We start from the raw sequence: 14,464 nt of genomic DNA, 5'->3' as shown, positions 1-14,464 counted from the left end.
CATAGGATGGATAAACAACAAGGTCCTACTGTATAGCACAGGGAACTATAGTCAGTATCCTGTGATAAACCATAATGGAAAAGAATATGAAAAACAATGTGCACATATATGTGTGTGTGTGTGTGTGTGTGTGTGTGTGTGTGTGTGTGTGTGTATAACTGAATCACTTTGCTGTATAGCAGAAATTAACACAACATTGTAAATCAACTATACTTGAATAAATTTTTTAAAAAGACATAATCTCACTTCATGTCTAACACTTTCCAACACCAACTGCATCTTTGCACTGCAAAAAACTCTGACCTGTGAAACAAAGTCTGAGATGGGACAGGTATTTGGATTCTTTAGAGGGTTTAACTGTAGCTTATTTCTACCCAAAAAGTACAGGGGCTCTTAAGAACATTCCTCTTATTTGTTCTGAAAAGCAGGCAGTCTTGGTCTACCCCAATGTGAAGAAAGTATCTAAATGTATCATGTCCTCTTCCAAGTGTATATAAGTGGCAAGGTTTCCCCAGACAGTGGAGAGAATGAAGCCAGGCAGGAGAGGCAGGTGACTGGCTACCCAATCTGGACAGCCCCTCCTTCCAATATATATACTTTCTCATGTATCACTTAAAGTCCTATTTTAATTCCTGCCGTTTCATAAATACTTCTAGTCACAGCAAAACTCCCTGGCTTTCCAGAGTAGACACGGTGGTGCTGCTCTAGTAAGAAGTAAGGAGGGACAGGGCATTCATGGAAGACCCTAACTGAACATCAACACAAACGCAGTGCTTCCAAGTCCAACAGCTGTTTTGTACTTGGATGATGGAATCGCATCAGGAACTACTTAGATTTCCAAAGAAACTGGGTCCCCAGTTTGAGAAACCTCAGTGACTTCAGTTCCCAACCAACCAACCCCTTTCCAAACAGAGACTGTGAAGAAAGGGCTGAAAATGTCTGCAGACACGTGGAAGATGCCAGGCAGCAGCCAGTAGCAGTTCTGGGTCCCACTTACTGGGATCCTGGAGGAGCTGGGCTGCGATGGAGACCCGGCGCCTCTCACCATGGGAAATTCCCCCAAAGCTGTAGTTGCCAATCAGTCGATCTGCCACGTGGCTCAGACTCAGCTCTGCCATGGCTGCCTCCACCTGTAAGAGACACAATGTCCAGGAAGGCTGGTCACTGCTGGGCTGTGTCCCAATTCATGGGCTGAGGATGGCAGGGGAGAGGCAACACACTTCCCTTGAGTGCTTGGGCCACTTCCGGACTCACCACATCCTAGGGAAAGCACGCCTATTACAAGAGAATCCAATTTGGTTTAAATCACAGTATATGTATCAGATTAAAATAAATAATATTGACATGAATTTTTTTTCAAAAGTCCTTACAGCAACAAAAAACTGTTTCAACTTGCTTCAGGGAAAGTCAGCAGGAAACAATGCAGACTTTGTTGGACTCCTGTTTTCAGATGCTACAGTCAGTCCAGCCCATAGACAAAACCCCCCTAAGGCATAGTTACAATAGAGCTTATTTTTTTAGTCTTTGGTTTTTGAAACTTTATTATAATAAATGTTTTACATGTAAAAAAAATCAATTTGGTTTGAACTAAACCTGGCTTCCCCTATGTAACCCAAATAAGTCCTGGAGTCCCAGGTGGCCCAATCTCACTGGGGTTTTGCATCAAATATAATCCAGCTATCAAAAGTAATTAAGAATAAAGCCAATCTTTACTGGAATCTCTTTAAGGACTTTAAAAGGAACCCAGTTTATAACTTACAGCCACACTTTTAAAAATTTCCTTTCCCCTAATTCTCCTCACTTTGCTTATCTTAGACCCTGCAGCTCGCTGAAACCCTCTGCTTACTCCTCAACTCCCCAAAACAATAATCACTAAAAAAAAATTCTTTACTGACTCTCTAATCAAGAAGTTTGGCCTTTTCCCTCCCTCTCCCTCTTTCCTTCCTTAGCTTATCTCCTCACCAGAGGCCCTTTCAAAAATCTCTATTTCTGGCCCTCCCCTGACCGAGTACCCCTATCTGCATTAGGCCCTGGGGAAAGCAGAGAGGAAGAGACTGAGAATACTTGCATACATGGTAATGAGCTTTGTTCCCATACATCTCTAATGAGATTGTGTTTCTTTTAGAATGAAAAAAGAGGACTTCCCTGGTGGTGCAGTGGTTAAGAATCCACCTGCCAACGCAGGGGACACGGGTTCGAGCCCTGGTCCAGGAAGATCCCACATGCCGCAGAGCAACTAAGCCTGCGTGCTACAACTACTGAGCCTGTGCTCTAGAGCCCGCGAGCCACAACTACTGAGCCCACATGCCACAACTACTGAAGCCCGTGCACCTAGAGGCCGTGCTCCACAAGAGAAGCCACCACAAAGAGAAACCCGCACACCGCAACAGAGTAGCCCCTGCTCACAACTAGAGAAAGCCCACGTGCAGCAACGAAGACCCAATGCAGCCAAAAATAAATAAATAAATTTATTTTTTTTTAAAATACCCTATTAAAAAATAACAGCAACAGCAAACTAAATCGGAGTAAAGGAGGGGATGATTTATGGAACAAAGTTCCAGAGGAGACAGGGAGTGGGATCAATAGATGAAGCTTTGACCAAAAGAAAGGGATACATCTGAAACAGATACAAAGGAATAAGGAGGAGGTTAGAAATGCGTAAGTAAACCAGTATGATTGTCTCTTCTTGCCATCAGAGTGGAAGGATTCTGGAATTGAGCGTCACTTGACATGGCAAGGTTTATGTGTTCACCAGCCAGGGCAGATTCCTGAGTGTCCCTTTCATCTGCTCTGCAACAGCAAGAAAGGAGTAAAGCTTGCCCCTTCTGGCTCAGAAGCAATGGACAGAGGAGACCTTCACTTCATCTGTCTCAGATGTCTCTGGCTAGAAGCCCCTCCCATGTTTTGCAAACACTGCTGGGAACAGAATTCACAGAGTCTTGGAAGGGACCACTGGGATCATCAATCCTCTCCATGCTATGTGATTTCACATAAACTGATTTGTTCCTCACATCAGCTCCAGGAGAGACGCATTATTACTCTATCTATTATAGAAAAGCAAACAGATCCTCAGACAGGTTCATAGATTGCCCAAGGTCACACCATTAGCAAATGGCAGAGCTGGGACTGAGAGTAAACCGTGTGGGTTCTCAAGTGGTCCAAGCAGCACAAGGGCGGACAAAGCCTGCCACATCAATCATGGCTTTATGTTCAGGTTCGCAGAGGACAAAAGCAGATCTGCGGCACTCTCTGCTCTGTTATCACAGGCACTTCCTTCTCCCTAAACTACTTTGTCAGGATTTTACATCCTGTGGACTGGATTTGCTCAGAAAGTACTCTCAAGCAGGGAGAACTGTATGATAGGAAACTTTGCAGGACACTTAGGGGCTGCCAGTGCCAGGGAGAGGGACCATTCACAGGGGGCAAATTTGCCATCAACCAACTGCAGGTACCTTGAATTTTCTGAATATTTATGCAAATATGTGCATTTTCAGAGGAAAAGTTTCGGTGGCTTTCTCAGATTCTCTCCCTGGGGTATGTGATGTAAGTGGATCACTATCTCAAAAGAATCTGCTTAAGACTTCATTTCTCCAACTCAAATACCAATGAGATCCTCTCCTACCCATTTTAGACACAAAAATACTAAAGCAGGCAGACAGGAAGCCTACATAGGGGCTCACCTGTCACTTGCTGTCAGGGCAGCTAAGTCATGTGAACATGCCTGTGCCTCCCCGCGGGCTGAATTCCGACCTCTGTCTTCTCAGACCACAGTGAGGCCCAGGGAGGCATGATGGAGCCAGAGGACCTGGGTCCATGTCCCAGCTCTGCCAGTCCGAGGTGTTGGATCTTACTATCCTTGGGGGTCAGTTTCTTGATCTGAAAGTTGGAGATAACGCCTCCCTCATAGAGCTGATGCCAGAGTGAAATGAGATGTGTGTGAACAAGGCCTAATGGATGCCAGCCACATGTGAGAGCCCAGAGAATAAGCTGGTAGAATAGCAAGAACCTCGCAATGCCTTCTGAGCACTCTAAGGTAACCTCCAGGTAGGAACAGGGCTAGTCCTCACTCTGTGGGGCTAATGGTCTTTCTTGAAGGTTCCTCTGGAGTGAAAGCTATGCTCCAACACGTCCAGGACTCTGAAACAGATGAATGCCCTTTCCTGACTTGGCATGACAACAAACAAGCCTGCTGGTACTCTGGACACAGTCCAGACCTAGCTGCACTCGCCAAGCCCTGTCTGAGAGTCCAGCACCAGGGACAAGAGGAGTAACTCCCTGGTGACAGGCTCAGAGGTGCCTGATAAAAATGGAGTAACCTACTGCCCCTTCAGCTGAGATGGAGGATTCCCTCGGAGCCTCAGTGGCATTAAAGAAAGGCTAGCTTTGGAGCCTGAAGTGCAGATGTAATTTGTGTGCCCAGGAGGAACCTTCACTGAGGCCTCAGAGTGGTGGAGCCTCTGAGGCAGATGTCACCAGTGGTCTCTGGCACCTCTGAGAGCCAGTTTCCCAGAGAACTGTGCCTGCTTTGCAGGTGGCACGTTGACCTGTCCTTGGTTGTATGTTTCCAGCCCAGACAGAAACGAGGCAATGTTTCCAGGTAAGGTCCCTGTGAGTTTACTTGCAGCCTCTTCCAAATCAGGTCCACTTAAAGAAACAGATTGGAACTTAGAGTTGACAATTCAATAGTTCCTCCTTCACCAACTGAATCCAGTTTGGATGAGGCACGTTCAAGATGCCTCAAAGAAAGTTGAGAAAAATCTCAACAGGGCTGCAGGGCAACGCACGGTGAGGAAAATAGCCGTATCTGTTCAAACACAGAGCTCTCAGGACAGCGCCACCCAACAGAAATATCACGCAAGCCACATTCAGAATTTAAATATTTTAGTGGCCACATTTTAGAGTGAAAAGAAACAGATGAAGTGAATTTCAGTGGTATCATTTCTTTAACCCAATACAACCAAAATATTTCCAATTTGACCAATAATCAATATCTTAAAAATTATTAATGAGATATTTCACATTCTGTGGTTCCAGACTAAGTTTCTGAAATCTGGTGCGTATTTTACACTCACAGCACATCTCAAGTAGGTCTAGTCAGTTTCAAGTGCCCCAAAGCCACCTGTGACTAGCGGCTGCCAGCGCAGCCCTAGACGCTTAAAGGGTGAAGAGCGAAGGGGAGGAAGGGGCAAGCGGAGGGACGAGGGGGTGCAAAGCCACAGCGGGGTGATCCCCTGGGTGGCCCCGGGGCGGTACCCACCTTCTTCTGGAAGAAGCCCTGGGAGCCGCCGCGGACGGCCAGCAGCGCCGTGTAGCACAGCGTCTCGCGGACCGTGAGGCTGCTCAGCAGAGTGTCGCTCTGCAGGGGAGGGATGTGTCAGCGGCGCCCCCGCTGGCTGCGGGGCCAGCGGGCAGCCGGGCAGGGGCCGGGGACGCGCGCACCTGCAGGACGTAGGAGAAGCAGTCCTGGAACTGCTCCCTGCGCAGCGCCCGGCCGTTCACAAACACGTCCCCGAGCAGCGTCCCCGTGCGCCGCAGCCTCCCGGACATGGCGTCCAGAAGCGTGGTTTTCCCCGAGCCTGGGAGGCGACAAGAGAAGGTCCTGGAGGAGGCCCTGCATGAGGCCTCGCGGACACTTCCCGAGACCCTCGGTGAACCCGCGATCCAGCCCTGACTTGTTCTCTCTTTGGCCTCATGGGACAAGCTCATGGCTGGAATGAGTCCTTCCAGCTTGTCTCCTCAATGAGAGGGGACAAGCTGTTTCCCTCCTCCACGTCAGGACTGGAGGAGCTTTGTCCGCCTGCTTATTTGTTTTTAAAGCTGCTTGAGGCTGAAAAAGAAAATACAGGATCAGAATAAAAGGAAAACCAGGGTTCTTGGAAACGTTTGGATCCTAGGACATCTGAATTTGTTTTTGTGACCCCCTGGGACCCTCTGGTGGTTCCTGAATGTAGGTGACACTGCCCAGAGCCTCGCTGATTTAATCAAGTGGGGTCTGAGACCGAGCAGCACCTGAGAGCTTCTGTTAGGAATGCAGAATCTCAGGCCCCAACTCCTGACTCGGATTCTGCTTTTTACAAGATCCCTGGGTAGTTCTCACGCATATTAGAGTTTGAGAAGCACTAGCTTAGTGAGTCCTCTGGTTAAAACCAAGTTGGCCTCAGCCTACACTGAGAGCCTTGGGCATAACCCAGCTGGTTGTCGCTAAGAACTTGCCCACAGAGGAGACGGGATGAACTAACTGCCCTGTGCTGAGGTGGCTGGAGGGTGAGGTTTCTCCTGGTTTGCTTTTTCTAGGGTGAGAGTGATCCTTTAGGGTAAGACACCAGCCGGCCCTTCCCATACACAAGCTTACATGGGCCCAGAGAGTTAATGGAGACAGGAACAGGAGTCACCAGGCCGTTCCTGACCAAGGCTTTTAAGCAGTTAGAATGAGTAACAGAGGAAATAGGCAGGACGTTCTGGGCTGTCTGAGAAGATGGCAATAGAATTCTATTGAGGATGTGATGACTTGTGCAAAACCAAAGCAAAGATCTTTTGTTCAAATATTTTAAAGAAACTGCTGGTTGCTCTGAGGGGTGCAAAGATGAATAAGCCAAGCTCCTGGAGCAGTGGTTTTCTTATCTAACCCATGACTGACAAAGCTCAGAATCAGCCCCAGTATGTTCAGGTAGAGGTCAGCGTGGGGAAGGGAGCAGAGTTTTTGTAAAGAAACAAAATGTGACTTCACTGGGGTTGTCTTTCAAAATGTGCTCTGAAGTGTCTCAGTCACGATATTAAGCCTTGTCTGTGGTTCTTCTAACTAGCAGCCTCCCTAGCCTTACATTTCTGGGATCCAATCTCAACTCTGACAGACCTTCCAAACCGCCTGTAACCTGGATTCCAGTTCCACCACTATCTCAAAACTAGCCTCCTTCTTTGTTGCCAAATCCAGTAGATGCTTCTCTGTATGTTGTTTGACTTCTCAGCAGCAGTTGATACTGCTGCTTGCCCTTCTCTGTAAATCTCTCTCCCTTGGCCTTGATGCCACCTCATCCTCTTGGTTTAATCCTGCTGGTCTGGCTGCTCCTTCTCAGCCTCTTGTGGGTGGCCCTCAGGGCTCCTCTCATGTCACACATCCTCACTGAGCAACAGTGAGCACCAACTTGCTGGACAGCATGTGAGGGAGCCACTTTGGAAGTAGCTTCTCCAGCCCCATTCAAGCCTTCAGATGATTGCAGCCCCAGCTGACATCTAACTACCACCTCATGAGGGACCCCAGACAGAAGCATCCAACCAAGGCACTTCCAAATTTCTGACTTGTAGAAACACTGAGAGAGAATTAATGATTTTTATTAAGTCACTTAGGTTGGGGATCCTTTTTGAAACATAGAAAAAGGTAACTAATATTATCCTTTTTTGAACGTGTGTCAAATACCTATTAACTCATTAATGATGGTACCAGCAGGATGACAAAAAAGGATTCATACCCTCATTCAAAAAAGGATAGGGCTTCCCTGGTGGCGCAGTGGTTGGGAATCTGCCTGCCAGTGCAGGGGACATGGGTTCAAGCCCTGGTCCGGGAAGATTCCACATGCCCTGGAGCAACTAAGCCCAGGTGCCACAACTACTGAGCCTGCGCTCTAGAGCTTGTGAGCCACAACTACTGAGCCCATGAGCCACAACTACTGCAGCCCGCGCACCGAGAGCCCGTGCTCTGCAACAAGAGAAGCCAGGACAATGAGAAGCCCGCGCATGGCAACGAAGAGTAGCCCCCACTCGCCTCAACTAGAGAAAGCCTGTGCACAGCAATAAAGACCCAGCACAGCCAAATATAAAAACAAATAAATTAATTAATTTAAAAAAAAAGATATAAGGGACTTCCCTAGTGGTGCAGTGGTTAAGAATACACCTGCCAATGCAGGGGACATGGGTTCAATCCCTGATCTGGGAAGATCCCACATGCCGCGGAGCAACTAAGCCCGTGCACCACAACTACTGAGCCCACACTGCAACTACTGAAGCCCACGTGCTCTAGGGCCTGCATGCCACAACTACTGAGCCTGCATGCCTAGAGCCTGTGCTCCACAACAAGAGAAGCCACTGCAATGAGTAGCCCGCTCACCGCAGCAAAGAGTAGCCCCCGCTTGCCACAAGTAGAGAAAGCCCATGTGCAGCAACGAAGACCCAACGCAGCCAGAAAAAAAAAAAAAAAAAAAAGGATATAAGAAATTAGTATGTACAAGCAGTGGAGAAAAGAAGATTGGAATAAGTGGCAAAGTTAGATGCAAAAATGGTTAATGCCCTAGGATGTGACACCAAAGGGACGGGTAACAAAAGAAAAAGTAGAGAAACTGACTTCATGAAAATTTTAAACTTATGTTTTTCAACCTAAGACACTATCCATGGTGCAAAAAGGCAGCCCACAGAATGAGAGGAAAATATTTGCAAACCTTATATCTGATAAAGGATTAATATCCAGAATATACAGAGAGAACTTCTAAAACTCAACAATGACAACAACAACAGAAAACAAACAACCCGGTTCAGGATTGGGTAAAGGACTTGAATAGACATTTCTCCAAAGAAGATACACAGATGGCCAATGAGCACATGAAAAAATGTTCAACATTACTAATCATTAGGGAAATACAAATCAAAACTACAATGAGATACTACCTCATACCCAACAGCTACAATAAAAAAAAAATAGAAAATAACAAGTGTTGGTTAGGATGCGGAAAAACTGGAACCTCTGTGCACTATTGCTGGGAATATAAAATAGTATAGCCACTGTGGAAAAGAGTATAGAGGTTCTAAAAAAATTAAAAATAGAATTACCATATGATCCAGCAATTCCACTTCTGGATATATACTCCAAAGAACTGAAAACAAGGTCTTGAAGATATTTGTACACCCTTGTTCATAGCAGCATTATTCACAATAACTAAAATGTGGAAGCAATCAAAGTGTCCATTAATGGATGAATGGATAAGCAAACTATGTCTCCACATACAACGGAATATTACTCAGCCTTAAAAATGAAGGAAATTTCGCAATATGCTGCAACATGGGTGAACAATGAAGACATTATAAGTGAAATAAGCCAGTTAAAAAAGATAAATACTGTATGATTCCATGTATATTAGGTACTTTGAATAGTCAAAATCATAAAAGCACAAAGAGCAATGGTGGTTGCCAGGGGCTGAGAAATGACAGAAGGGGAGTTATTATTTAATAAGAATAGTTTCGGGACTTCCCTGGTGGCGCAGTGGTTAAGAATCTGCCTACCAGTGCAGGGGACACGGGTTGGATCCCTGGTCCGGGAAGATCCCACATGCCGCAGAGCAACTAAGCCCATGAGCCACAACTACTGAGCCTGTGCTCTAGAGCCCACAAGTCACAACTACTGAGCCCATACACCACAACTAATGAAGCCCGTGCACTCTAGGGCCCGCGTGCTGCAACTACTGAAGCCCGCGCGCCTAGAGCCTGTGCTCCGCAACAAGAGAAGCCGCCACAATGAGAAGCCCACACACTGCAATGAAGAGCAGCCCCCGGTTGCCACAACTAGAGAAAGCCCGCATGCAGCAACAAAGATCCAATGCAGCCAAAAAAAAAAGAATAGTTTTAGTTTTACAAGATGAAAGGTTGTGGGGATGGATGGTGGTGATGGTTGCACAACTGTGTGAATGTATTTAATACCACTGAACTGTACACTTTAAAATGGTTAAGAAGGTACAGAAAAATATACTCAAAATGGCTTAAAGCCTTAAATACAAGACAATACACCATAAAACTCCTAGAAGAGAGCACAGGTAAAACGTTCTCTGACATAAATCGCAGCAATGTTTTCTTAGGTCAGTCTCCCAAGGCAAAAGAAGTAAAAGCAAAAGTAAACAAATGGAACCTAATCAAACTTATAAGCTTTTGCACAGCAAAGGAAACCATCAACAAAACAAAAAGACAACCTACAGACTGGGAGAGAATATTTGCAAATGACGCAACCAACAAGGGCTTAATTTCCAATATATACAAACAGCTCATACAGCTCAATATCAAAAAAACAAACAACAATCAAAAAATGGGCAGAAGACCTAAATAGACATTTCTCCAAAGAAGACGTACAGATGGCCAACAGGCACATGAAAAGATGCTCAACACGGCTAATTTTTAGAGAAATGCAAATCAGAACTACAATGAGGTATCGCCTCACGCCAGTCAGAATGGCCATCATTAAAAAGCCTACAAATAAAAAATGCTGCAGAGGGTGTGGAGAAAGGAAACCCTCCGACACTGTTGATGGGAATGTAAATTGGTGCAACCACTATGGAAAACAGTATGGAGGTTCCTTAAAAAACTAAAAATAGACAACCTAAGTGTCCATCAACAGATGAATGGATAAAGATGTGAGATATATATATATATATATATATATATATATATATATAAATATAAAATATAAATATATAAATGTAAAAATACACACACACACACACACACACACACACACACACGACATAATGGAATATTACTCAGCCATAAAAAAGAATAAAATAATGCCATTTGCAGCAACATGGACACACCTAGAGATTATCATACTAAGTGACGTAGGACAGAGAAAGACAAAAATCATATGACATCACATATGTGGATCTAAACGATGACACAAATGAACTTACTAACAAAACAGAAACAGACTCACAGAAATAGAAACAAACTTATGGTTACCAAAGGGGAAAGGGGGCAGGGGTAGGGATAAATTAGGAGCTTGGGATTAACAGATACACACCACTATATATAAAATAAACAACAAGGAGACTTCCCTGGCGGTCCAGTGGTTAAGACTCTGCGCTTCCACTGCTGGGGGTACAGGGTCAAACCCTGATCGGCTAACTAAGATCCCGCATGCCTCATGGCGTGGCCAAAAAAAATAATAAAGTAGATAAAATAAACAACAAGGACCTACTGTATAGCACAGGGAACTATATTCAATAACTTATAATAATCTATAACGAAAAAGAGTCTGAAAAAGAACATATATATAATTGAATCACTTTGCTGTACACTTGAAACTAACACGTTACAAATAAACTATACTTCAATAAAAAATAAAAATAAAAATAAATTAAATGGTTAAGATGGCAAATTTTACATTATGTATATTTTACCACAATAAAAAAAAAAAGAAAAAAAGGGTTAACACCCTACAGGGCCATAAAACTGTGACCTTTGGGTTTATCCTCTCTAAAAGGACAGAAATCACCTGTAACTAAATAGTCTTCTGCAAGGGAGCATGCAGCCTAGAGTCTAGGTCCTAAATGATCAAAAATAATGAGTCAAATAAAATTACCTTCCCCTGGAGTGTTGGTTGACCATAGGCAGGCTTGCATTATGCAGACCATTCTCTAGTGAGACTCTGAACACCTAAGTCATCTTTTGCCTCACTAGTAAAGATTTGATAAACAATACTGATTTAGATGAGACACCAGTGAAATCATGTTATTTTCTGAAAAACTAAGAGTAATTCATAGAATTCATTTGCTTAATCATTTATCCAGCAAATACTTATTAAGCACCTACGATGTGGCCAGCCCTCTCCTAACTGTTGAGGATACAACAGGAAAAAAAAAAAAAAAGACCAAGCCCCCACCCTCAGGGAACTTGCAGTCTACCTTGAATTCATGTTCAGTATAAAAGGATGGACAGTCATAAAACCATGATAAGGTATAATCAGACACCAGCCCATGAGCCCCTAGAAAAGGGGGCTCCACCCACTGTTCTGCTGAGATGTGCATGAAGATGTACATTGGCCTGTGGGACACACTTCCGAGAAGTGGGTTCAATTCCTTGTTGTGCTGCGTGCCACCCTTTTTTATCCTACACAAGGAAGGAAACAAGTGACACATTATTATAGGAATAACTCAGCTTTTCTTTTTAAAGAAGTATAATTATCAAAAGGAAAATTAGGATGACCCTGGATGTTATGGTACATGCATACAATTAGAAATGGTTAAAAATTGTAAAAAGAAAATAGAAGGAGGGACTTCCCTGGCAGTCCAGTGGTTAGGACTGCCAAGGGCCCAGGTTCAATTCCTGGTCAGGGAACTAAGATCCCACAAGCCGCGTGGCGTAGCCAAAATAGGAAGAAAAAAAAAAAAAAGGAAATCTCAGGGAAGTGTAACCATTCTCGCCAGTGAATTCCTTTTCATTTCATCTTAACAACACTACTGTTGCCATCCAGCTGTCCCCCGACTGCAGCAGGGGAGTGGCTGTGGATTTAACTCCCCAGGTCGAAAGAGGCTAACCATGCTTAACTTTTATCACAGACTCATATTGCTCACCTCTATTAAAGAGAGCAATGCAAGTGAAGACTGGCAGGAAGTGTCAACAATTTGCAAGCAAGAACACCATCAAGAGGCTCCTGGGAAGCCAATTTGTCCGAATCTTTCAACCTTAAAATGTGCAGGATAACCTAGTGTAGTGGACCTTGTGATGTGCCACACAGATGCCCTCTTCAGGGCCAACGCACCCGTCCCCCCATAGCTGTGCATCCTCAGCTGTGACCTTCACAGGGCATTGCCCCAGCCTCAAGGGGCTGCCTCCCCGGAGGCTCCACCCTCCCCAGCAATGACTTGCTGATGCAGGGAAAGAGGAGGGGAAGAATGAGATGGGGAATGGGCACATAGATAGCCTCAGTGGAATCTGTGATATTTAACTCCTTTAAAAAAACAAAATAGGATCTGAAGCAAAGACGGTATAATGTTAAGATTTGATAAAGCAGAGGTTAAGACACGAACATTCTTTATTTCCTCTCTATCGTGCCTGTGTGTCTGAAATACATCATCAGTTTTAAAAGACCAATGAATATGGGGGCTAGATGGGCATCTTCGTGCTTATTTAATTCCTTTTCCCAGCTCCAGGCAGGAAAATCGTGTTTACTGAGCACCCCTACATGCCAGGCACTGTGCTAGGTGCTTTCCAGACTGCAATATGAATTAACTTACACGTTCGGCAGGACTTCGTTTATCTTTCTAAAGATTTCACTTTAGCACCAGGTTCTATTCACAGTCACGCAGGTCATCAGATTTCATTCTAATATCAGGCCTATGGCCTCCTTGATACAACTTAAACCTGTTTCCTCAATGTGGTGTTCAAATCAAGCCACAGCCAATTTTGAGTCCTCGTGGAGAATTTAGGGAACTCCCTCCCCAGCTTACCTGAGCTCCCTAAGATGCACATGATCTGCCCACTCTCGACGTACAAGGAGACATCTTTGAGGATCTGCCTGGTCCACTTGTGTCGGCGAGATGCGATGTCCCACCAGGGCCCCGCGCAGTGGCTTTAAAGGAAACCCCGCGAGGGAAAGGCAGCATGGGGTTCTGGAAGGGCCCAGCCCCTTGTCCCCCAGCACCGATCCCAGCTCTGCCCAGCCCGAGTTGTCTCTGGACAGGTTCCTAAGTGTCTTCTAGCCTCAGTGTCCTCCTCTGTAGACCCTGGCAGGTAGTGACAGAAGATCATCTCTATAAAGCACCTGTCCAGCAGCTGCTCTGAATACCAGCTCTCTTTGGCTGGCTGGCAGATGGCAAACAGGACACTGTTTGTTTATTCCTTCGGTTGACCCTGCGTTCCTTCACCCGGTTTCATTGCACCTCATGCTCCAAGCACCCCCATTCCCCAAGTGCTCGCCACCCAAATAGGGAAGGCCGTTGACAAGGGAGACGCGGGGGGAAGGGGCATAAAGCAGGGGGAGGGGGCAGAGCACAGCCGCTGCATTTGTCGTGTGTCATAGCTTCCAGTCCTGCAGTGGACAGCAGGAGGGGCCGTTCACCATGGCTCCTCACTTCCCTCTGGCAGCCCTTCCCCTCCCCTCTCTCCACCTCCACCCACTAGAGAAGGAGCCCAAGCCTCCATGCATGCCCCCCATGAGTGAGGAAAGCCAGCAGAGGGCAGAGAGGCCCACCCACCTCAGGCCATGCCTGTCCCTGACCACAGCTCAAAGCTCCCAGCAGATGGGAGAGGCCCTGGCCTTACCTGACACTGTAGGAGGCGTGGAGAACGCCCAGGCTGTGTCGAGGCTTAGAAGCAGCTGCAGGAGCCTCCTCGAGGGAGCACGGGGAGCTTCTGTTTACCTGCAGTTCCGAGGACCCCGCAGGGGTCAAAAAGCGGAGTTCACTCATGGCCAGCGGGCAGCAGAGACAGGTGAATTTTCTCGCCTGACCTTCCCTGGGGCGGCCTCAGCCGAGGAGCCAGAGGCAGACAGTCCCGCCTGCCCCTCACCTGGCCCTGGAGGCCCTCCTCAGGCCTTCCCAGTGGCGGGCCTGGGGTTTGGCCGTGGATGCCATTATCTGATGTACCTTTAGCCGGAGTGTGTCTGTGTGTTATCTCGGCAGCGGGCAGAGCACACAGCCCGTGTTTGCGGGAGGGCTTGCCAGAGAGGAATGCTGGGAGCCAGACCAGAGGTTGCCTGGCTCTGGGAGACAGAGAA

General features: G+C 46.2%; 1 protein-coding gene across 1 annotated transcript in view; it reads right to left on the bottom strand.

Moving 5' to 3' along the window:
* Window positions 1-14,168, bottom strand: part of ABCG5 (ATP binding cassette subfamily G member 5) — a 34,202-nt gene extending 20,034 nt beyond the window's left edge. Inside the window, exons 1-5 of the mRNA XM_082427746.1 lie at window positions 14,011-14,168; window positions 13,197-13,318; window positions 5,440-5,576; window positions 5,258-5,356; window positions 998-1,130 (exon numbers count right to left, since the gene is read on the bottom strand). Of these exons, the coding sequence (XP_082283872.1) occupies window positions 998-1,130; window positions 5,258-5,356; window positions 5,440-5,576; window positions 13,197-13,318; window positions 14,011-14,156 (637 nt within the window). The 5' untranslated portion in view covers window positions 14,157-14,168. The remainder of the gene's footprint in view (window positions 1-997; window positions 1,131-5,257; window positions 5,357-5,439; window positions 5,577-13,196; window positions 13,319-14,010) is intronic.
* Window positions 14,169-14,464: the final 296 nt, after the last annotated feature.

The sequence above is a fragment of the Balaenoptera physalus genome (genome assembly GCF_965194825.1).
Source record: "Balaenoptera physalus genome assembly, chromosome: 15".
Taxonomy (NCBI): Eukaryota; Metazoa; Chordata; class Mammalia; order Artiodactyla; family Balaenopteridae; genus Balaenoptera; species Balaenoptera physalus.
Note: the sequence above shows the minus strand (reverse complement) of the source record. Positions and strands in the feature narration are given on the sequence as shown.